Here is a 22,680-nt window from a genome sequence, read left to right as displayed (position 1 = left end):
ACTGGAGACATTAAGATGTTGTACTAGTGACTTACAGATGTTGGGAGAGAGTGTTTGAGACAGAATGTGTTGTAAGAGAGTTGAAATGCATCGAATGCATATATAAGATGTTTGAGGAGGGTGATTGAGACGCACACCGTTGGGGTGGTGAAGGAGAATGCTGGAGACTTAAGTTGCTGGAGGGTGGCACTGTGTAAACATGAAGGTGTTGAGCAAGGCATTTGAGGTGTAAGGTGTTGGAGGGCCAGAGTGGGTGCCATACATTTGAAGCTGTTGATGGAGGGTTGTTAGCGACTCACAGTGGATGGTGGGGTTCCCGTGGTGAAAATGGTTGGGGGATATTGAGGCTCTGGGTGACTGACGGGAGGTGGTTGCTGTGCAATGGTTCAAAGTGCACTATTGACAAGAAAATCCCTGCACTTATTGTTCAAGTGCAAAAGTATGAAGTGGTATAGCCTCTGATTGTCTTCTGGTTGGGCTTGTGTTGGTCAGTTGCTGTTTCCAGTCTGCGACCAGACACTTGGCAGGCACTGGATGTCTGCACATTGGAGTTTAGGCTCTTCGATATGCTTTGTCTTAGCCCGAGCGATGTACAATAGTCCAGGTTGTTGTGTTGGACTTCTGCTTACGTTCACAGTAATTACGTAATATGGGCCTGTACACACTGATATTAACGCTACATATGATGATCCATTGTTGTATGAAATGTATATCACATTATAGTGATCGTAACTATATTTCGAGGGGATTGGGTCCTCCGACGTATTCCATATCTATGACGGGTAATGTCCACAGCTGTGCTGCTTCGGAAAATCTTCGGCGTCTGCGTCCTGCGTCGAAGACGTCGATGCGCCGTCCCCGAGGACCTCCTCCGACGGCCGACGTCACCCGATGTGATAAGTAGGACGCACGACGCCCATAGCCTCAGTTCCGTTTTTTCTGCGAACGTGTTCGCTTCGTGAATCTCGGTACGCCTCGACTCTTTTGGAGTTTGCTGTTTTCAATTCTCGGCTCATTGAACCTGTTCAGTTTTTTTGTGAAGACCTGTTCGTGGCGATGTCTACTTCGTCTTCAACCCTGCGTCCGGGCTTCAAGAAATGCAGGGACTGTGGGTCCAAGATGTCGGTCACGGACTCGCACAACGCCTGCCTCTGGGAGGCCCACGATACGGACGACTGTGTCGACTGCCAGTCGCTCACGGCAAAGGCCTTGCGGGAACGCAAGAAGAAGCTGTCGGTAGGTCGGGTGTCTAAGCCCCAGAAGTCGAGGTCTGCGGGGCTTTCGACAGATGACTCGAGGGGCGACTCTCCGTGTCATCGTTGGAAGTCCAGTGGGTCTCCTTCCAGGAGTCGGTCTCGCCACTCCTCCGCCTCTTCGAGGCATTCCCGGAAGCGCCGGCATCGGTCGCCTTCCCTGTCCTCTTCCGAGGACTCCGCCCGTCGGCGGGTCGCTTATCCCTCCATGCAAGCGACACCAGAGGAATGGGCTCCCTTCGGGAAGCAGATGCTAGCGATTCTTGAATCGCAGGGCACCGGTCCGTCCGCGCCTCCGAGTGGGGTCGGTCGGCACCGGTCGAGAGACACCGCTCGTACGCCTTCGGGCTCAGGTGGTCGGCACGGCTTACGGGAGAGGTCCCGCTCGGACAAGGGTAGCCGTTCTCGCCATGCCCGTTCCACGTCCCGGTCCTTGACGTGCTCGGGACCGCTTGATCCTGTGCCGTCTTCGAAGAAGACGTCGACGCCTGTGGCGCCGAGGTCGTCGACGATTTCTCTCGAGGCTCGGCTTCCGAGGGGGTCGTCGATGCTGTCGGCGCCTAAGTCGTCGAGAGACACGCTCGGAGCTCCGGCTTCGAGGCCTGTGTCGACGCCGTTGATGCTGGCGACGCTGCAGCTGACGTCGACGCCGATTCGCTAGACGCCGTTTCTGTCGACGCCGACTCGTTCGACGCCCTCGCCGCCTTTCGAGGTGGTGGTGTCGGAGGGGCCCCGTGTGTGCCTTGTCTCGTTTCACACACACTCTTTGGAACTATGTTGCATTAGCGGCTGAACGTATTCCCGAAGGGGACGAACGGGATGGTTTCCTTGCTATGGTTCAGGATGGCAAGGATGCCATGTGTGAGGCCGTTCAGTCAGGTTTGGACATGGCAGATTGTGTCAGCCGGTCCATGGTGGCGAGCACCGTAATATGCAGGTTTGCGTGGTTGCGGAAGTCTGGGTTCGCTCCTGATGTGCAGTCCCAGCTCCTCAATATGCCCTTTGACGGTGAACACCTTTTTGGCAGCAAGGCTGACGAGAGCCTTGAGAGGTTGCAGACCTCCAAAGCTGCAGCGAAGTCGTTGGGCGCTGCAGTTTGCCAACCTCCGCCTTTTCGTCCTAGGGGACAGCAATGGAGGTAAGGTTCCTTTCGCTATTACTTGACCTTCAGTAAAGCGAGAGGAGCTAGCAGTCAAAAGAGGCCAGCGTAAGAGTGCCAGAGGTGGAAACAAGGGTACTCGAGGTGCCAAGGCCGCTCGGGCAGTTGCCTCTTTGCCCTCAGGCAACGCCGCAGCCGCTACCACTCAGTCATGAGGCCAGGTCCCATGGTTCGCCGGTTGGGGGGAGGCTGGCGCAGCATCTTGTAGAGTGGCAAGCCATTACTTCAGATGTGTGGGTTCTGGAGATCATAACCCACGGCTACTGTCTTCCTTTTCGGCAGAGGCCTCACGACAATCCACCTGGGAACCTCTCTTTGAAGAGTCTGGATCCGCTCCTTGCGCATGAAATTCAAGCCCTGCTGGAGAAAGGCGCCATAGAAATGGTGCCTGTAGCGGAGAGGAACAAGCGATGGTATTCCCCTTATTTTTTGATTTCAAAGAAAGACGGGGGATTGAGACCCATCGACTTGCGTGGTTTGAACAAACTCCTCAGGAAGGACAAGTTCAAGATGGTTACTCTCTCTCAAGTCCTCCAGGCCCTTTAACTTCAGGACTGGTTGGTGTCTCTCGACCTCAAGGATGCTTACTTCCATGTGCCGATCCATCCCAAGCACAAGAAGTACCTGAGGTTCGCGGTTGGCGACTCGGACTTTCAGTTTCGGGTCCTGCCGTTCGGATCGACCTCCGCCGCAAGGGTTTTCACCAAGCTCATGGTGGTGGTGGCAGCGCACCTCAGGAAAGGGGGGATTCACGTCTACCCCTACCTGGACGATTGGTTGATCAGGGGGAGCTCTCCCAAGCAAGTCCTGGATCATCTGTCCGTCACCTGCCACTCCCTTCACAAGCTGGGCTTCTCCCTCAATTTAAAGAAGTCCCATTTGACACCAACGCAGCGGCTCCAGTACATCGGAGCAGTGCTCGACAGATCCCTGGGGCAGTGTTTTCCTCCCCAGGTGAGGGCTCTTCACATTCGGCAGATGGTGCACAAGTTTCAACTTGCCCAGAATCTCCCAGCTTCTGAGTTTTTGAGACTGCTCGGCCTCATGGCATCCTGCATTCTTCTGGTGCCAGAGGCTCATCTGTGGATGAGATCTTTGCAGTGGGCACTCAAGCTCCAGTGGTCTCAGTCCTCCGGCAGGCTATCGGACCCTGTTCGGGGGCCGCCCTCGGTCGCCCAGGACCTTCTGTGGTGGGCCGTCGAAGGCATGAAGGGGGCCCCATTTTGGCTGCCCTGGCCAGAGGTGACGATCGTGACGGACGCATCCCTCACGGGATGGGGAGCTCATGCCAACGAGTTGAGTCAGCGGTCGTTGGTCTCCGTCTGAGTCCAGACTCCATATCAATCTGTTGGAGCTGAGGGCCGTCAGGCTAGCCCTGAAGGCTTTTCTGCCGACTGTGCGAGGAAAGAGAGTCCCGATTCTAACAGACAACACAGTGGCCATGCACTACCTCAACAAAAAGGGGGGGGGGGGGAGGGTCACTTCCTCTGTGCAGGGAGGCGATGCAGCTCGAGTTCTGGGCCATCCAGCAGGAAGTTTCGATCTCGGCAGTTCATCTGGCCGGAGATGACAACGAGACGGCGGACGCCCTGAGCAGGCAGAGCACGGTCTCTCACGAGTGGGAGCTGGCTCAGGAGATTCTCCTGGAGATCTTCGCCCTTTGGGGGACCCCTCAAGTAGATCTCTTCGCCTCCAGTGTCGACCAGAAGTGCGAAAGGTTTTGCTCGTGGGAATTTCCTCCAAAAGGAGCCTTAGGAGACGCGTTCATGGTGGAGTGGACATTCCCACTGCTGTACGCGTTTCCTCCAGTCCCCGTCATCCCGCAAGTACTGCGGAGGTTACGGAGGTCCGGTTCCCGGATGATCCTCATTGCTCCGGCGTGGGCCCGGAGGACGTGGTACCCGGACTTTCTCGACTTGTCCATCTGCCCTCCACGTCGGCTTCCCTACCGAGACGATCTGCTCTCACGGGATGGGGGTCAGGTTCTCCATCCAGAGGTCAGATCCCTCAACCTTCACGCTTGGCTTCTGAAAGGTTGAGGTATAAGGATTGGGACCTCCCTGAAGACGTGATGGAGGTGTTGCTCTCGGCAACAAAGTCTCTGTACCGTTGCCGTTGGAGAAAGTTCTGCGACTGGTGCAGAGTTAAGAGTGTGGATCCTTTTGAATGTGACATTCCCATGGTTCTGTCTTTTTTGCTTTCTTTGGCCCACAGGGGCTTGCAAGTGGGGACCATTAAAGGTTACCTGGCGGCGCTGTCCATCTTTAAGCGCTCGTCTGAAGAATGTTCCTATTTTAAGATTCCTTTAATTTCTCAGTTTTTGAAAGGGCTCACTAATGTGTTCCCTCCGTCACCTTTTCTGGTGCCTGGTTGGGATTTGAACCTTGTTCTTAAGTTTCTTATGGGTGCTCGGTTTGAGCCTTTACATTCTTGCCCTTTGAGACTGCTAACTCTTAAAACTGTGTTTTTGGTTGTGGTTACTTCCGCTCACAGAGTGAGTGAGTTACAGGCACTTTCAGTTAAGCCACCCTTCACTGTGTTTCATAAGGACACGGTTGTCCTTAGAGTTCGTTATTCTTTTCTTCGGAAGGTGGTTTCGGATTTTCATTTGAGCCAGAAGGTTGTTCTTCCGGCGTTCTGTCCTCCTCCACATCCTGGTAAGGAAGAGGAGAGGCTCCATAGGCTTGATCCTAGGAGAGCGTTGAGCTTTTATATTTCGTGCATGTCCCGGCTCAGAGTGGACGATCAACTTTTCATTGATTACGGTGGAAAGCTTTTGGGGCAAGCTGTGACGAAACAGACTTTGTCTCGTTGGATTATTTTGGCTATCTCAAGAGTGTTACCGCTTGGCGGGTAAGGACCCTCCGGCTGGCTTGCGGGCCCATTCTACCATGGGAGTGGCTGCGTATACTGCCCTGCAGAGGGGTGTTCCTATTCGTCACATATGTGATGCAGCCACCTGGGCTTCAGTACATACTTTTGTACGGCACTACTTCCTCGATTCCATCAGAGGGCAGGATCTGGCCTTTGGCAAGGCAGTCCTATATTCCGCAATTTGATTGGGCATGCTAGATTTGTGTTCTAAATTCTTTTCCCACCTCCTTGCTTGGTACTGCTTTGGGAGTCTGTCATAGATATGGAATACGTCGGAGGACCCAATCCCCTCGAAGAACAAGTTACTTTCTTACCTGGTAACGTTCTTTCGATGGGATGGTCTGACGACGTATTCCATATCGCTCCCTCCCTACCTTCCCCGCTGCAGAATTTCTTTTGCGATTGCAGGTTGTGTTCCGCAAGGCCTTGTGTGTCTGACTGGCAGAAAACTGGTGGCACGCGTTCTGGGAAAAAACTATAACTGAGGCTATGGGCGTCGTGCATCCTACTTATCAAATTGGGTGACGTCGGCCGTCGGAGGAGGTCCTCGGGGACGGCGCATCGACGCAGGACGCAGACGCCGAAGATTTTCCGAAGCAGCACAGCTGTGGACATTACCTGTCATAGATATGGAATACGTCATCGGACCATCCCATCGAAAGAACGTTACCAGGTAAGAAAGTAACTTGTTCTTTTCTTAGTGTACTGACGGGCAGTGCTATGCGATGCCACTTCCTGTTTTGTTAAGGGGTGAAAGGTTGTGTGCCATCACTTCCTGTGATGTCATCAGAGGTCAAGTGTTGTATGATGTCACTTCCGCTACCCCTGGCATTTTGGTGATATGATGTCCCTGGCTAACAGATGCTTTTTATAAATCAGGTTTTCCAAGAAAAGTTTATATTGCATAACATACATTTGCTTTAAAAGATGCAATGCATCCATTAAGTTCCTTACATAAAGTAACTTCAACAATGGCCTCAGTCATGTCAATCTAAGTCTTCCATAAAAAGGACATATAAATAAAATATGACACTTATCTTCATCTCGCAAAGGGGAATGAGGACACTTGACAGTCAACCTCCAGCAAACTGTAAATCCAAACACTGATAGAATACCTAAACCTAGTTTGGTAAAAAGGGCTTTAAAGTATTTTCTTTGAGGAACTTTAAGATACGTTTCAAAGCCCAGTGAGCTCTTAGACAAAAGATATTATCATAATATGCTAGATTGAGCTCATTCGTCTTGGGAAGATAGCTCAGCTGCAATGTGTTCACCTTGGAAGCAAGACGACAAGAAGCAACACAGGTTCGATCTCCGGGTCCGGGCTTAAAAACCTCTTGGTTTTTAAGCGTGTTATAAATTCGCAGCAAAAAAAAACATTTACGCAACTGAAAAAAAACTGTAACAGCGCCTCGATGCCCACAGGCTGTGTGTGTGCTTTAAAAGTGCAAATAAATGAATAAATCTGCGAGTTTAAAAAGAAAATCCAGCCATTACATGCACAGGTCAGAATGTATTTGTACTTCCCTCTGAATTTACATGGTTTGTACCAAAAGTAGCTAGACCCAACTCCTTGAATGTGTTTTTAAAATATTAAAACCATAGGCGCATCATAGCACCCTATGTTATTCACCGCATCACAATATAGCTTCAATTCTATGTGTTGCATAACCCGAGCCAATACAGGAGATGTTTTAATTTGATCATATAAACAATACCAAAATACTGTGTTGATATTTAGTTGATATTGATGGAGCACTGTAGGGTAATCTCAAAAGCTGTTTGAAGGCCTTGTTCTCTTTTCTTTTCATAACAGTGCTATTAGAGTAGCCCCATATCCCTTGCCCATAAGTTGCGGCTGGCAGCTGCATGGTGTGTGAATGTGTTCTTCCCCAAAGCACTTCAAAAAATTAATAACCACTCCTTGCTAGGGTGGCAGCAATCTTGTCAATTTGGGACCATTTTGCAGATTTATTAAATCAAACCGCTAAGAAGTCAAAGCTTTCCAAGCTCTGTATCGGAACACCTTCCAGGGTACCTGTTAAACTGTGTGGTCTAGTGGTTCTAGGCAGGTAACAAGCCATTGTTTTACTTTTGCTTGTATTGATGACCAGACGTTCATTTTGCAGAGATCCAATATATCATGTAGATAAACGGGAGGCGTCTGCCCCTGGTTGGTTTAGTGATAATGCAAAATCAGTAATATATAATGAAAAAAATAATGGAGCCAAGACACATCCATGTCTGACTTGTTTACTTATCCAAAAATCTTGTTTGAAGAAGAAAACATCCACTCACATACAACTCTCAACAAATCAGCTAGCAACGATGGATCTACAACAATTGGTGTAGGGAACGACACACATGGCAGGCCACACCCTAGAAAACTGGTCCCAACTGTACCTTCAATGCAAATCCTCTAGCGCGACCACCTCATAATACCCTTTGTGATCCACCCGCCAGCGCGAATCTAGCTAACCTTCCAAAAAATTCTACAATTCAGAAAAACAACTGGAAATTCATAAACACCAGACTTGAAGCCCAAGTATTGAATCTCTCGTTCTTTCTCATATGCTTCATTTACTTTTATTTGCCTTCGGTAGGACTGCCGAAATGCCCCGTTGTGCCTGCTTCCCTTGGGTGGACTCACCGGCTCTCTGTGGTGTGTGTTGGTTCTCCTGCGGCAAGCCTACAGCAGCTTTTTGGTATCCTGCTCCCACTTTCCGGGTTCACCACCTCTGCTCCTTGGCTTCTGTGCCGCTCGCGGCTCCCACTCGCCTGCTTTGGGTTTCTGTGCTCGAACGGCTTGGAGGCTGCTTTTCGTATCTGAGAACAATCAGAATCCTTTTTTCTCCAGCATGGGGTTGGGCATAGATTCACAAGTTCATGAATATTCCCCGTCGCCCGGTTGGGAATCCTTGGTAAAAGAAAAAACTGTTTCACTTTACCCTGGAACCTGCTTTTTACTCTATAACCAATCACTGTGCTTTGGGTCATACTTCCCCCATCCAATGACAGTCTTCTCCCTAAACTCCACCCCTGATGGCCATCTTCAGATTTTTACTGCATGTTTCAGTGTTGGGAGTCCTCTAATATATTTTGATATTTTTTGGGGGGTTTTTGGATTAAATTAGTCTCTTTTGACTGACTTTGTTCCATCTTCAACCATCGCTCGACTACCGGCAGTGGGGACCCATTGTCGGTGAAGATCACCTTCCATCGCGGATCTTGTCTTTGAAGCTGTTCGAAGGCCCGGGCTTGTCAGAGGAGAAGAGTCTCTTAAAGCTCTGAGCCAACTGTGGACTGCAAAACTTCTGTGTTGCGGATCGGTACCTCAAGTGCCTATATTGGCTATATTGTCTGCATCTGGACCATGATGAGGAGGGATGCGAGATTTGTCACGGTTTTCTGTCAAAGGCCAGCAAGGATTAGGAAGCCTGCAGGTTAGCAGCGTGGCTCAAGTTAGAGAAGGCCTCTGACTCAGCCTCCAGGCACTGCCATGCCTCATCCAGGACCAGCCGGTGCCACAAGGGGCTCTCTGAAAAGAGGTAGGGATCCTTTGAGGATTCCTCTGGCCAGAGGATCCAAAAGAAGACGAAACACTACGCTACAGATCCCGCTAGGGTCACTGCGGGATCCAGTTCGGGAAGGACCCGTTCCCCGTCTCCATCTCTGTCCACGGTGAGCCTGACGGTGAAGGTACCTTCCGTGAGGAAGTCGCTGACCCCTTCGAAGCACTATTCCTCTTCTAAGAACAAGGGTGTGAAGGAAAGGCCATGTCTGCCAAGTACTGGTCTTCGTTGCTGACCACTACGTCATCCAAGGTATCTGTTTTGTCGCGGTACTCTGTTGACGGGGACTCTGTCGGCTACCAGGGCGGCTGCCGTCCTGTCGACAATGTCAATGACCATTGTTACTTCGGCAATGGGAACGCTATTACAACCGTGGCGTCCATGGTGAAGACGACGGCTATGCCACGAGTGTCTTTACCCCAAGCCCGCCGATGGGAGCGCCCTCAACTCCTGAAGATGCCCCTGTGCATGAGCAGACTCCCATTGTCGCCTCCTTCCCTAAGGATTCAGGGAGATTGAGGGAGCTGCTGCCCCCTAAGGACTTTCTCCCCAGGCTGGGGAAGGTGCCCCAAGCAACCCTGCAAGGGTCTCTGAGGAGATCCCCATGAATATACACCAGCTCTGGCTACGACCATCTGCCCGAAAGATCCTATTCGGATCATGAGGCAGGCCTCTGCCCCTTATCTCGGGAGGTATCACCAAGGGGGTAGCTGGATCTACCTTTTGGGCCATGTGTCTGGCCTGAGCCGATATTTGCAATCCCAGTCATGCCTCAGCTTGCTCCAAGGGATATATTTTTGGACATCTTGACGACCCTCCACACCTTGGTGTTGGAGATACAGCAGAGGTTGCCAGCTGCCTCGGTTCCTGGGCCAGTCACTAGCCCCCCAGACCTCCAGTGAGGAGGAGTCCTAGGGCGAGCAAGACGAGATCAAGGCGTTTGTCAAGCCAAGGCGGCAACCTATTCCCGCTGAGCTACGGCGCCGTCCGTTGACACCGCCACCAGCACCACCACAGAGAACATTGACCCTGATAAGGGAGGTACCTACGTATACCGAAACGGACACTGCACCGACTCAGTACCATGATTGTCCTGCTGATGGGGAACCTATGTGCAAGGATGAGCTTACCGGGGCTTCACCCCCTGACAAGGTGGGTTCCTTCCATAGCATGCTGTCGAGGGCCTCCGTCCTGTTCAATTTGGTCCCACAAGAAAAGAAGGAAGGGTTCCCTTTTCAGCCCCAGTAGTCTTCACAGAAGATTGTCATGTTGATTCCACTGCTCGACGAAGTTTGGGAGGAAGGGTTTGAACTGTTGGAAGATGCTGAATACCACCCCTCCCAGAAGGGATAGACTGGAGAAGAAATAGAAGGTGCCAGACTCGGTCCCCAGGTGCCTGAGATCACAGCCTTCTTCAGACTCTGTGGTGTCTGCCACCGCCAGGAACCACTCAGCAAACCCATTATCCTTGACCATGGTGCCCCCGGACCAAGAAGGGAAGAAGCTGGAAGCGGCGGGGAAGCGCATAGTTTACACAGGGGCTTCCACCATCAAAGCCGCCAACCCCCTGGCCACCCTGTTCCGGTATGATCGGGTACTCTGGTACAAGCTCGGCCGATCCTGGATTTCATCCCAGGGGCCAAGAAGGCTAATGCCCTGGCACTTTTTTAAGAGAGTGAGGTAGCCTCGGACCATGGCATCACGGTGGAACTGGATATTGCAGACTCTGGTTTCCGCCAGATGGGCAACAGCGTGCCCCTTCATCACCAAGGTTGGCTGAATGTTAGCTGTTTGGTTGTTAGTTAAATAAGTACAAAACTTGTCATCACCGCATCACCGTTAGTAATCTTGTCCGAGACATGATGTGCATTTACCAAAATACTTTTGGTATTACGCTCATTGCAAATCACTTTTTTTTTTTCTTCCCATGATACTCTGACAAAAACATAAGGGGCAGCAAGTAGTAAAACAGTGTGGGCATCTTGGCATTGAGATGTCAGGCACAGTTTTGGAGAGTGTAAGTATTTATTATTTGTATTAATTGGTTCCCTGACTCCAAGTGCATTTATAAGTACTTATATATTATTTTCATATGATTTTAATTTCTTTAAGTATCTGTGTTGTGGAAAAAATGCTAGTAAGTGCTATAATGCATAACTTGTTATTTAAAGTACAAATGCACGTTTGTGAATGAACACTAGAATGCAGGATTCTGATTCAGAAATGGAGTAGCCCTTTTCTTTTCAAATGGCTCTGCGCTCAGCATTTGAGCAGCTTCCATTTTAATAGCGCACTTCATATCTCCGAGTCAATGGCTAGTCATCCTCATTTCCCCTTGGAATGTACCTATTTTTCCTTCAAGCTGAGACAAACATTTCCAGCTGGTGTGAAAAAGAGGGATGTGTTCCAATGTTGGTCTTTAGTGCAGAACAAGTTAGACATTTCAACAAAAATGTAATCCACTTTTGACCCTTTTTTGCGAATAGGAACATAGTATATTGCAATTAAACCTCTTGTCTTTTTGAATAATCGTTGTATGCTTTAAAACATTTCGAAGGATGGTTAAGAACAACTGAGATTTTCAAGGTTTTTTCAGTGTTAACTGTAGATATGTATCCATCTAGATGAGAGCGCTGTTTTTCTTATGATTCATCCTCAAATAGAAAATAATTACATGTATAGTGCCTCAAATAAAACTAACACATGGACTTTTGTTTTTCCATTAGGAGATTCTATCAATCTTACAAGAACTGAAACGAGTTGAAAAGCAATTGCAAGGTATGCCTTCCTTCAGATACATGCATTTAGTGAGAAGAAAGGTGTTTGACAATTCTCAGAAATGTATTTTATAGTAGCAGATTTATGACCTTTAGTTTGCGAAAAGCTTTCGCTACACCATGGCCACCTTACACTAGTGGTTGTCAAACGTTTCTATGCTGTCCCTTCCCCTTACCCCCAAGTGCAAATATTGTTTCAAAGCCCCCCCTCCACAGATGCCATACTGCTTATATTTTCTGTTAAAAGCAGTCATTGTACTCCCTTTTTGAAGAGCCCTGCAACCACCTGAATATCCCCACGGTTTGAAGACCACTACCTTAGAGTGTACCAAGATTTGTTTGAAACCTTAGCACCTATTTATATAAGTTATACTTAGTCTAAAACGATGAGTGGTATAAGAATGCATGATTGATTTGCTCACACTTTAATATACTCATTAGTACTCTTCTGGTACCCTACGAGAGTGTAGTTCATCGACCTTGCCATATGAAATCAACAATACACAGCAAGCTCCTAAAACACCTTCAAGAATAATTTTACTCAGTCATGTATCCTGAGACCATGTGTTTCTTCCTCAAATAAATGTACCTTTGGGATGAGGAGAATCCTTTACACCTCCACAGCACATTATGTATGGCAAGCATTCATGTAAAGAAAAAAATCTCCAAACACATACTTCACCGATTTATAAACTTCAAATATTCTTCAGATTCCCAGGCCTGAGAAACAACCTTTCTACCTGTTAAAAGCTTATAAATAAAGAGACCCTTTTTAAACTAGGGAAAGTGAAGAATCTAGCAATGTCGTCACTGGTTCTCTGGGGGGAAAAGCTTACTTTGCATGGCCAGGGAAAGGCAGAAGCTACCTGACACTGACAATGGAGGAGGTTATCTGTGGGTGGACCAATTAGGGGAAGACAAACTCCAGGGAGGCAAGAGAATATTAGATTTAAACAACCCTTCAATAGTAACTCCTAGTAACACCCATGAACGTTTACCACACTCCTGTATGGCTTATTGGAATGTGGACACTGAATTCCCAGGCGTCCTTAGCCAGCAACAGTATGCACTTCTCCCCACTCTTTTCTAGTACTGAGACGGGGAAGAGGGACAGAGTAATGAGGATGACTAACCACAGCAAATCAGCGCCACATTCTAGTCGTTGGAAACTGAGTAAGACCGGGACATTTAAAATGCACACAGCTGAGCAACCAAAGAGAGGGAGACAGAGCTTGCCACTGCGTCAGACTTGCTCCGATGCTGTTTGGGGCACCGGATGAGAGCAGAGTGCGGAACGCAGCTCAGAATCTAACAGAGATGGTGTGCAGCAAAGACGAGCTGGGAGAAGTTTGCCACGTCCCTGTCATGGGCAGCTGGAGCTGCCAGGCACAAAGGGAAGCCAAGGAGGAACAAAGCGGCTCACTGAAAGCATTGCCGGTCAACGGGCAAGAAGCATAGAGGGACAGAAGTGCGATGAACGTCGAAACCCAAGGAGAACATGTGTACTCTTACGCCCCGTCCCCTTTCCTCCATACTGCATGGGCGTCCCTTGCTTGGGACGGGAGACAGAACCTTTTTCACCAGAAAAAATCTTCTCCTTTAAATTTAGAAGCACGCCGGGGACATGGCCCTTGGAGCATGCGCTCCCCTGACTCTGCCCATCAGCGCCACTCCTCAGTTCCCTTTTCCGCATCGACGGGAATGGGCCGATTCCACCAGCGCTCCTGGGTTTGGCCTGCCATGTAATACCACACGCCCTTCCCCGGATTCTTCTATCTTTTTGTTTTTTCTTTGTCATTCAGGTACTTGGTCCCCCGGTGCCACGCTCCTCCCCGGCACATGTCAACTTCGGCAGGCTTCAGCAAGTGTCCAGCCTGCAAGGGGCTCTTCCCTACATCCGACCCCCATGCTCTTTGCCTCTGCTGCCTTGGCCCCGACCACGGCTTGGAAGGTTGTACCGTGTACGACGCACTGACTCCACGCGCTTTGAAGAACAGACTATCTAGGTGGAGGGAGCTAGTCGCCTCCAGTGGACTTGAAGCAGACAGAGATCAAGGCCCAAAGGAGGGCCGCTATTTTCCATCGCACCCCGTAAGGGCGTCTCCTTCCCGAGGAAGCGCCTGAGCGGGAGGAACCTCTCAGGTTCTGGTACCAGCACACACACTGAGGCTAGTCCAGCTTCCGCCCTCACGGCCGAGGGGGTCATCAGATCCTTCCGGAATCAGTGCTGAGGGACTGAAAGGTTCTTTTACCGGGTGTACACCCGAGGGGCTAGGCCCTAGTACCTGCTCAATGTCAGAGGGGCGCCTGCACGCAGCACTACCATCGACACCGCCGAGGGCAATACGCCTTCCAGGCCTAGACTTCAGGTGCAGGGCAGGTCTCTTGCTCCACCACCAAAGTCTTGGAGGTGGCCAGGCCCAGGGAGCCATGCACCACGACGTTGGTATGTGGCACGCAGCTCGACAAAATTGCAGCCGGGCCAGACAATATGGCCACTCGTCCAATGCCACTCCTAGGAACGGAGCAGGCGGAAGAACGAGTTTCAAGGTGGGACTGGTGTCATACAGGTACATGGCCTACAGTATATCCAGAGGGCCGCTGTTTTCCCTCGCACCCCGTAAGGGAAACTCCTTCCAAAGGAAGCACCCAAGCAGGAGGAACATCCATGGTTCTCGCACCTGTACATGTACCGAGGCTAGTCCAGCTACCAGCCTCACGGCCGAGGGGTCAGTAGATCCTTATGGACGCAGTGTTGAGGGACCGCAAGGGTCTTTAACCGGCTGTATATCCGAAGGGCAACGCCCTAGTACCGGCCTAAGGTCCAAGGGGGGTGCTTGCACGCAGCACTACTGGCGACACTCCCGAGGGCAATACGCCTTCCAGGCCCCGGCCTGAGGTGCAGGGTAGGTCTCATGCTCCACTGTCAAGAGTCTTGGAGGAAGCCGGGCTCAGAGAGCCAAGCACCACTACTTCAGCATGTGGCATGCAGATCGACAAAATGGCCGCCGTGTCAGACAACTTGGCCGCTTGTCCGATGCCTCTCCTAGGAACTGAGCAGGCGGGAGAACAAGTTTCAAGGTGGGACTGGTGTCAACCAGGTATGTGGCCACCAGTTTATCCATCAGCAGCACAGGACAGGTTCCCCCTGCAACCGAGACAGAGTGCGCTCCGGCCCCAGCAGCTTCCAACCACTCCATCAATATCACCTGCCACCTCTTCAGCCTCCGAAGACAGGTTCTTTGAAAGGTTCCTGGCACTGATGAAAACCCCTCAGATGAGGGCCATCCTGCGGGATGCAGTCAGGGACTTGCTCCCTCCGGTCATTCCACCGGCACCCATAGTCATTCCTCCTATGGCTCCGGCGCCACAGGCCCCAGTGCAGCCCCCACTGCCCCTGCTGGCTCTTTTCAATTCCAGCTCCCCTGCCTCCCACAGTACAGGCGGTTCCACACCAGCCTTCGCAGCAGCCTCCTGTTCTGGTCTCCACGGTGCAGCTCCCGGCGGCCAGCATTCCTCCACCCGCTCTGGACCAGCTGGAATCTCTGGGGGACACAGACGAGGAGGAGGACCATGACATGCCGTCGTCGGCAAAAGCCTTCCACGAACGGCTTGCCGGTTTGGTGGAATATTTGGGCTTTCCTCAACCAGAGGTCGAGCAGCCCGAGGAGGAGGTCTTTGCAGAAGTCCTCAGCCTAGGAACCCCTACCAGAACGGGTATCCTGATGCGGAAAGAGGTTGTTACCTTGGCCAAGAAGGGGTGGCTCAAGCCCCACTCGGCCCAACCTGTCAATCAGCGCTTCGATGGCAGGGATAGACCGATGGAGGGGGGGATACACTCTTGCTTTCGGCGCACCCTCAACTGAACTTTTCAGTGATTGCTGCGGCGTCACTCTACTCTAAGCCTCAGTCGTCCTCGGCCACCTCGTCTTCGACCCTGCTAGACAAGAAGATGATCTTGGAGGCGTACAGGAAGAAGCTGTACTCCAACGCCTCGCTGCACCTGCGTCAATCAAATGTGGATGCCATGCTGGCAGCCATTAACCAGAGGCTTTGGCGGGAAATAGCAGACTTCCGTCTAGAGCTTCCAGTGCAGAGCCGAGCACGCTTCAAGGCGGGGCTAGGAGAAGCCAAGCTGGTAGCGCAGGACATAATGGAGTCCTCCGTGTCCCACATTGATACCTCTGGCCAGGCCACATGCCTCGCCACGGACATGAGAAGAATTACCTGGCTTTGGGCTACTAAGTTTAACCCTGATGTCCAGGAACGCATATTGGACCTTCCATTGGAGGGTAGGGACCTCTTTCACTCTACCACTGATGAGGAATTAGATAAAAAGAGGAACAGTTCGCAATTTCCAAAGTCTTTATCCTAACGAAGTAACGAAGGCCACGCCCAAGGCGTACACCCAGTCGCATCAACGCTCCTACAGGGGGTGGGCGTTTGGCGGGTCCCAGGGCTTCCAGGTACGGAGGTCGAGGCAACCTACCATACTCCGAGTCAGCACCGGAGCAAACAACAAAGGGGGGAGGGGCGGCAAGGGCTTTTTCCAGTCCCCCTCCTCTGCAGCAGCCTCAGAGGGAAAGAAAAAGCAGGACGCATCCCTTCGGGTCCACGTGTCTCAGGTGGGGGGCAGCCTTGCCTTTCACGTGCAATTTTGGTGCCAGAACTTTTCGGACCCCTGGCTCCTCTCTGTAGTATCCCTGGGGTACTGCCTACCGGTACCTCTATTCCCACAGATTAAGACGACAAATCTGTTGGCAGAAATGTGGTCGCTCGCCGAGAGCCAGGCAGTGGAAGAAGTCCCAGACTCCCATAGAGGATTTGGCTTCTATTCCAGGATTTCCTCCATTCAAATGAAGAACCAGGCTGGCCTGAGGGGTGTGTTGGACCTATCCACCCTCAACCTCTCCCTCCCTCTTCAAAAATTCAAGATGGTTACGCCAGCACTCATTGCGGAATCACTAGACCGGGGAGACTGGATGTGCTCCCTGGATCGGAGGACGCTCATCTACACGTCCCGTTCCTTCCTGCGCTTCAGGATAATGGGCTGCCATTTCCAATACAAGGTTTTTCCCTTTGGCCTCAACTCAGCCCTCACAGTATTTACCAGGCGCCTGAATGCAGTGGCAGCCCCCCTCAGGACCCAGGGCCACCACGTCTTCCTGGACTGGCTCGTACACCACACTTCCTCCGCACCTATGAACACACTCAACTACCTGGGGTTTACGATCAACCTCAGGAAGTCTCAGCTGCAACCTACGCAGAACCTGTCCTTCCTGGGCCTCGTCTGGGACACGAGGACGGGGATCGACAATTATGTGGGGCAATTGACCGACCAGGTACTTCTGAAGATCTTCAGCCTCCGGAGGTGCCAGCAGTTCGCGTCCTGGCAGGGGAAGGGGCTTGGCTCCCGCGGCGACACATACCAAATAGAGTGGGACATCTTACTGCGTATGCCTTCCCTCCCACACCCCTGGTCCGCAGGGTGATCTGCAGATAAAGAACTCTTGTCACCTCAGCGTCATTCTGGTAGCTCCATGGTGGCCGGCGAGACTGTGGTACCCTGAATTACTCAGCCTCACAGAAAGACCACCCATTTACCTTCAGAGGGGACCAGCTCCTTTTCTGGCCAGCAAAAGTGCGGGGTCATCCACCCCGCCACACAGAAGTTAGCCCTCGCAGCGTGGGGCCTGAGCAGGTCACGCTCAAGCACCTGAGGCTCTCGCAGGCTAATCTAGAGCTCATTCAGGGGGTCCGGAGCAAAGCTACCAGGAGCCAGTACTAATGTAAATGCACTAGGTTCTGTCTTGGGGCGGACTCCTTACGCACACACTGGATGATGTGTTCTCCTTCTCTGCGCTCTCGCACTCTCGGACGCGCAGGCAGACACATGCCGCAGCTATTTGGCAGCTGTAAGGGCCTGCAGAAATTCTGAGGAGGAGACCTTCTCCGCCTCCAATCCAATAGTCAGAAGATATTTGGCAGGCTTCTCCAGGCTCTGCCCGTCCATCAAGAAACCTGTGGGACATCAATGTAGTGCTGGGCCCCTTGGTGCACAAGCCCGTTGAGCCAAGGCGTCTGCGGACATCAGGCTGGTCACCATTAGGACAGCTTTACTAGTGGGTCTCACCTCTGCTCGTAGAACCAGCGAGATCCAGGCTCGGGTGGCCTCGGAACCCTATACCACTTTCAATAGAGTTAAGGTGGTCCTGCAGACTCGCCCCACGTTCCTACCTAAGGTACCCTCTGCTTTTCATTTAAACGAGGAAATAGTCTTACCTACTTTTTTTGCTGACACTAGGACAAGGCTCAGAGGGTCTTGCACTGTCTGGATGTCAGATGAGCTCTGAAATTCTATCTGGATAGGACCAAAGGCTTCCGCAAATCGGACACGCTCTGTCATCTTTGAGGGCTCCAGACCCGGTTATCAGGCATCCATCGCAAGGTGGATGGTTGCGGCCATCAAGGAGGCCTATGAGGGGCCGCGCAAGCCGCTGCCAGCCAACATGCATGCTCACGTGGTCAGAGCCAAGGCCACTGCCATCGCCTTCCAGCGGCAGGTCATACGCAGGGCAGCCACCTGGGCAACCCCTTCAGCTTTCTGTAGGCACTACTATTTGGACACGGGCTCTAAATCAGACGTGGCCTTCGGACAGGCGGTTCTAAGGAATCTGTTTGTTTAAGGAGGGTCTCCTCTCCACCCTGGGACTACATTCAGTTGTAATCACCCATACAATATGGAGGAAAGAGGATGGGACATAAGAGTAATTACAAGTTACTCACTGTAGTGACTAATGTACCCTTAGTCCCCTTTCCTCCATACGTCCCACCACCCCCCCCTCTAATAATACAGGTGTCATTAGGCAATGGTAAATATTGTCGACGCGTCCGTGGGTGGGCGAAGTCAAGGGAGCGCCTTGCTCCCAGGGCCACACCCCAGCGTGCCTCTAAATTTAAGTGGAAGAGGGTTTTCTGGTGAAAAAGGTTCTGTCTCCCATCCCTAGGAAGTATACAGTATGGAGGAAAGGGGACTAAGGACTAAGAGTATGTTAGTCACTACGGTGAGTAACTTGTAATTTATCTATCACCCCGGGTTGCCGTGTTGGTAACCCCGGGTGCTAATGGCCTTCTGTGCCCATTCCACGGGAGGTAACGGCCCTGGGCTCACGTTAATGGCCCTTGCTTCGCTCGGGCCGTTAACTGGGGCAGCAGGACATTACCCCCTGGTGTTGCCCGTGGAACGGGTCATAACGCCACATTACAGAAAACCTCATTAATCTCACTTTGCTCTCTTTTAGTGACCCCCCTCATCCTTTTGCCACCAATCATTTCCCTCCTGTGCTGTCTACACTCACAGCCACGCCAAGAGCCTCCCCGGTTTGTCCCTCTTTGCATGTACCTTCTGGGTTTATTTAGCATAGTCAAATCTTCCCAGTCGGCAAAGCACCTTTGCTGTAACTTAATCAGATCTTCTGTCTCCACACCCATTTCTGCGCCTTGGCACTCAGCAGCTTCACTCTGAACTTCTCTGCTGGCTAGGGAGGCTAACAGTTCCCTCCGAAGGCCCCCCATCTTGCCTATCCTTGTACCACCATCCATCTTAAAGGCTTCTCACATAGTGGCTGTCTCATCGACACTACCCACATTATCAAAGTAACTGTCTATCACTTCGCCCGAATGTTCTCTTAAAAAGTCGGCTTGCAATGCCTCCGCCCGCAACCTCCAAGTATTGATCAGGGACCTGCATGGTCTCCTCCACCATGTAACCAGCAGGGTGGCGTCATCAGAGATGGCTCTAGCTTTATAAGCAGCATCTGTGTATTCCCCCAGCGTCTCTCGCCCTGTGAAGATCTAGTCAAGGCCGGTATGTACCCTTTGTAGAGCCGAATAGTATGGATAGGCGCGGTCCTCCCCATGTGTCAACCTCCTTAAGTGTTTTTAAGGCCCTTGAAGTGAGGCGCAGGCTTCCGATATTTGCAGTCAGATCGATCTACTAGTGGATCTAGAGTGCAGTTAAAATCCCTGCACCATAGCCACAGGGCCTTTCTGTAAAGTGCTAATCTAGAGTAAAGTGAAGTGAAAAATGCTGTGGCATCTTCATTGGGAGCACATGTGTTTTATAATGCACACCTCCTTAACCTCCAGAAACTCATGCACTAGTAGCATCTTGCCTTCGTTGTTGCTTATGATTTCTAAAAGTGTAAAGGGGACAGTTGACGCCACACACACACACAAGAACACCTGTGGCATATGCAGAGAAAGGGGAACCGTACAACTGCCCACCCCATTTCTTGGCAATCGTGTTCTGTCTGTCTCTGGTGAGGTGAGTCTCCTGCAATAATGCAATCCCTAGCCCCAGCCTGCGTAACTATGCATGTACTTGTACCCTCTTAATATAATTATTGAGCCCCCGGACGTTCCATGTTACAACTTGCACATAATTTGCCATATCCCCTGTAGTCCAGGTCTCATGAGACACCACAGACCCCACACCCACCACTGCATCCCAGCTAGCTCCAACTCCCTTTCCCCCTTAGCAACGCCGGCCCACCCTCAGTTGTAATTCGAAGTGTGTTAGTTTTATGTTTTCAAATTTATATAGCGCGCCAGGTACCCAGGGGCTTAAGGGCGCTGAACATAAAAACAACTAACTTACAACGAGGAACATAAAGGAAGCAGAAATGTCATAGCAGTAGGTTCCAGAGAGGGCCAAATCGATTACAGGCGAAATCAGAATCTAGGAAAAGAGCAGTTTTCAGCCCTTTCTTGAAAACCTCAGTAGATGCAGTGACCCTAAACAGAGGAGTAAGAGAATTCGATGTCGGTGGCGCTGCAGAAACCAAAGCAGCATCCCTAGACGACTTGGTCTTGAAACGTGGAGCATTGAGAATATTTGACTCCTCAGATCTGAGGGTTCTGATGTTTTTCTTGGGGATGATGATTTCTTTCAGATAGGCGGGCATAGTTCCATGTACACATGTATGTGTAATGAGAAGTAACCTGAAGGAGACCCTAGCCTGAACAGGAAGCCAGTGCAAACTTCTGTGTGCTTCCGACACATGGTCTCTTTTCGCAAGACGTTTCACCACTCTTACGGCTCCATTTTGTATGACCTGCAGACGATGAATATCTGATAGGGGCACGCCTACCACAAGGCTACAACAATAATCTATCTTGGAGCCAATGATGGGCCTTGTAATAAAGTAGGATGCCGAAGAGATTAGGCTGTTGACCTGGGTCTTCATGTTCAGGTGTTCATCTAAATAGATGCCTAGGGTTTTTACTTTGCTCATAACGTCAATTTTACAGTTATCTATAGTAAAATTCTTATAACTGGGACACAACTTCTCGAATTTGGTCTCTGACCCAACTACTAGGAGCTCGGTTTTAGAGCTGTTGATGGCTAAACCATTAGCCACCATCCAATACTGAATTTTTTGATACATTTCATTGTTGAGTATTTCATCCTCCATATAAGATCCTGAGATAGGGATAACACATTGAGTGTCGTCTGCATAGTTTGCAAATATGATCCCTTCCTTTTCCAACATCTGGAAGAAAGGAATCATAAAGATGTTGTAAAGGAAAGACGACACACAGGCGCCCTGCGGAACACCATACATAAGTGTGAAAGGTGTTGCTTCAGCACTGTCGCTAGCCACTCTGACTTTCCTCCCCTCCAGAAAGGAGGTAATCCAATCTACGGCTTCTAGGGAGAAATTAGCATTATTTTTTAACCTGGTGGATAAGATGGAATGATCCACCAGGTCAAATGCTGCTGACAAGTCAAGAATCGTGAGAAGCGATATATGACCCCCATCCATCCTATGAAGTAGGTGGGACTTTAGAGCCAGCAGAGCAGTCTCGGTTCCATGGTTCATTCTGAAACCTGACTGGTAATCATGATAGATATGATTCTGCTCCAGGAAGATAGAAATCTGGTTGTATGCTACTCTATCTAAAATCTTCAACAGGAAGGTGGTATTTGTAAATGGGTCTATAATTTGATGCATTCTGAGGACAAAGATTGGGCTTTTTAAGTAGTGGAGTGGTCCATGCATTTTTGATGTTGTCTGGAACCTTATTAAGGGCAAAAGGCGAATTGACTAATTTCGTCAATGCACGAATAAGAATGGGGGAACATTCTTTTATGATGATGGAAGAACAAGGATCACCTTTACAGCTAGTACTTTTTAATTGAGTGATGACTTTAGCCAGTTCTTGTTCTGATACTGGCTGAAAACTAAAGGAGGATTGGTCATCAACCTTGTTAGCAGAGGTATGTAAGTTAGCTTCTAAGACTTGTTTCGGCATATCAAGTTTTTTATCCTCACTCACCTCTCAAATTCTTTCGAGCTTATAAGACAGGGCGTATTGAATTTCCGTGCACCATAGTTTGTTTTTAAGAATAGTGTCCTGCGTAGACTCTTTTTTGGCCGTATATATGGCCAATTTATATTCTGCTGAGGCTTGTTTGTAAGTTGTGAAGCTGGAGGGATCTCTACAATGACACCAAACATAAAAAAGTTTAGTATACATTACTTCAGAGGATCGCGCCCGCACGCGCAGGGGAGGGTAACCACACAAACGGGCACAATTTCCGATCAACTGGGGCTTCGGACCATTCCACAAGCAGGACCAAGAAAACAAACAATACAAATTATGCAAGGAAAACAACAAAAAAAGGAAAAACCCGTCCGAAGGGCAAAAGCACACTGTTAACCTATTTAAAAGTGGCCTAATAGCCAACAGCTTATTCAGGCCCAAATGCCTCAGCCGCCCACCCACCACACCCTGCAGGTGGCATAAACTGTGCCAGTCACTCTCTGCCCCATGCAGGCTATATGTATTGTGAGTGTCACACTGCAGGGCAAGCTGTCGGTGATTCCTGCCATCAGTGTTGCATGCCGGCCCTACGTGGATCTATTTACCTCCCCACGTGAATGCAGTGTGCCGCCCGTCTCAAGAGTCTCAAGAGTCTCAAGAGTCTCAGCGCACAGCCCCAGTCCAAGACCCAACTTTCTTCAGCAGGCTAGCCTACT

The 22,680-nt window shown here is 50.4% G+C and overlaps 1 protein-coding gene across 8 annotated transcripts in view; it reads left to right on the top strand.

The window, feature by feature from the left end:
• The window catches only part of CEP170 (centrosomal protein 170), a 1,733,932-nt gene that overhangs the window by 1,631,965 nt on the left and 79,287 nt on the right, over nucleotides 1-22,680 (top strand). For all 8 annotated transcript variants that reach the window (XM_069607948.1, XM_069607946.1, XM_069607950.1 and 5 more), the window contains one exon: nucleotides 11,585-11,636. In XM_069607948.1, the coding sequence (XP_069464049.1) occupies nucleotides 11,585-11,636 (52 nt within the window). The remainder of the gene's footprint in view (nucleotides 1-11,584; nucleotides 11,637-22,680) is intronic.

This window comes from Ambystoma mexicanum, chromosome 4q (genome assembly GCF_040938575.1).
Source record: "Ambystoma mexicanum isolate Mex_15411 chromosome 4q, UKY_AmexF1_1, whole genome shotgun sequence".
In the NCBI taxonomy this organism is placed as follows: Eukaryota; Metazoa; Chordata; class Amphibia; order Caudata; family Ambystomatidae; genus Ambystoma; species Ambystoma mexicanum.
The sequence above is the reverse complement of the archived record's forward strand: the minus strand, read 5'-3'. Positions and strand labels throughout refer to the sequence as shown.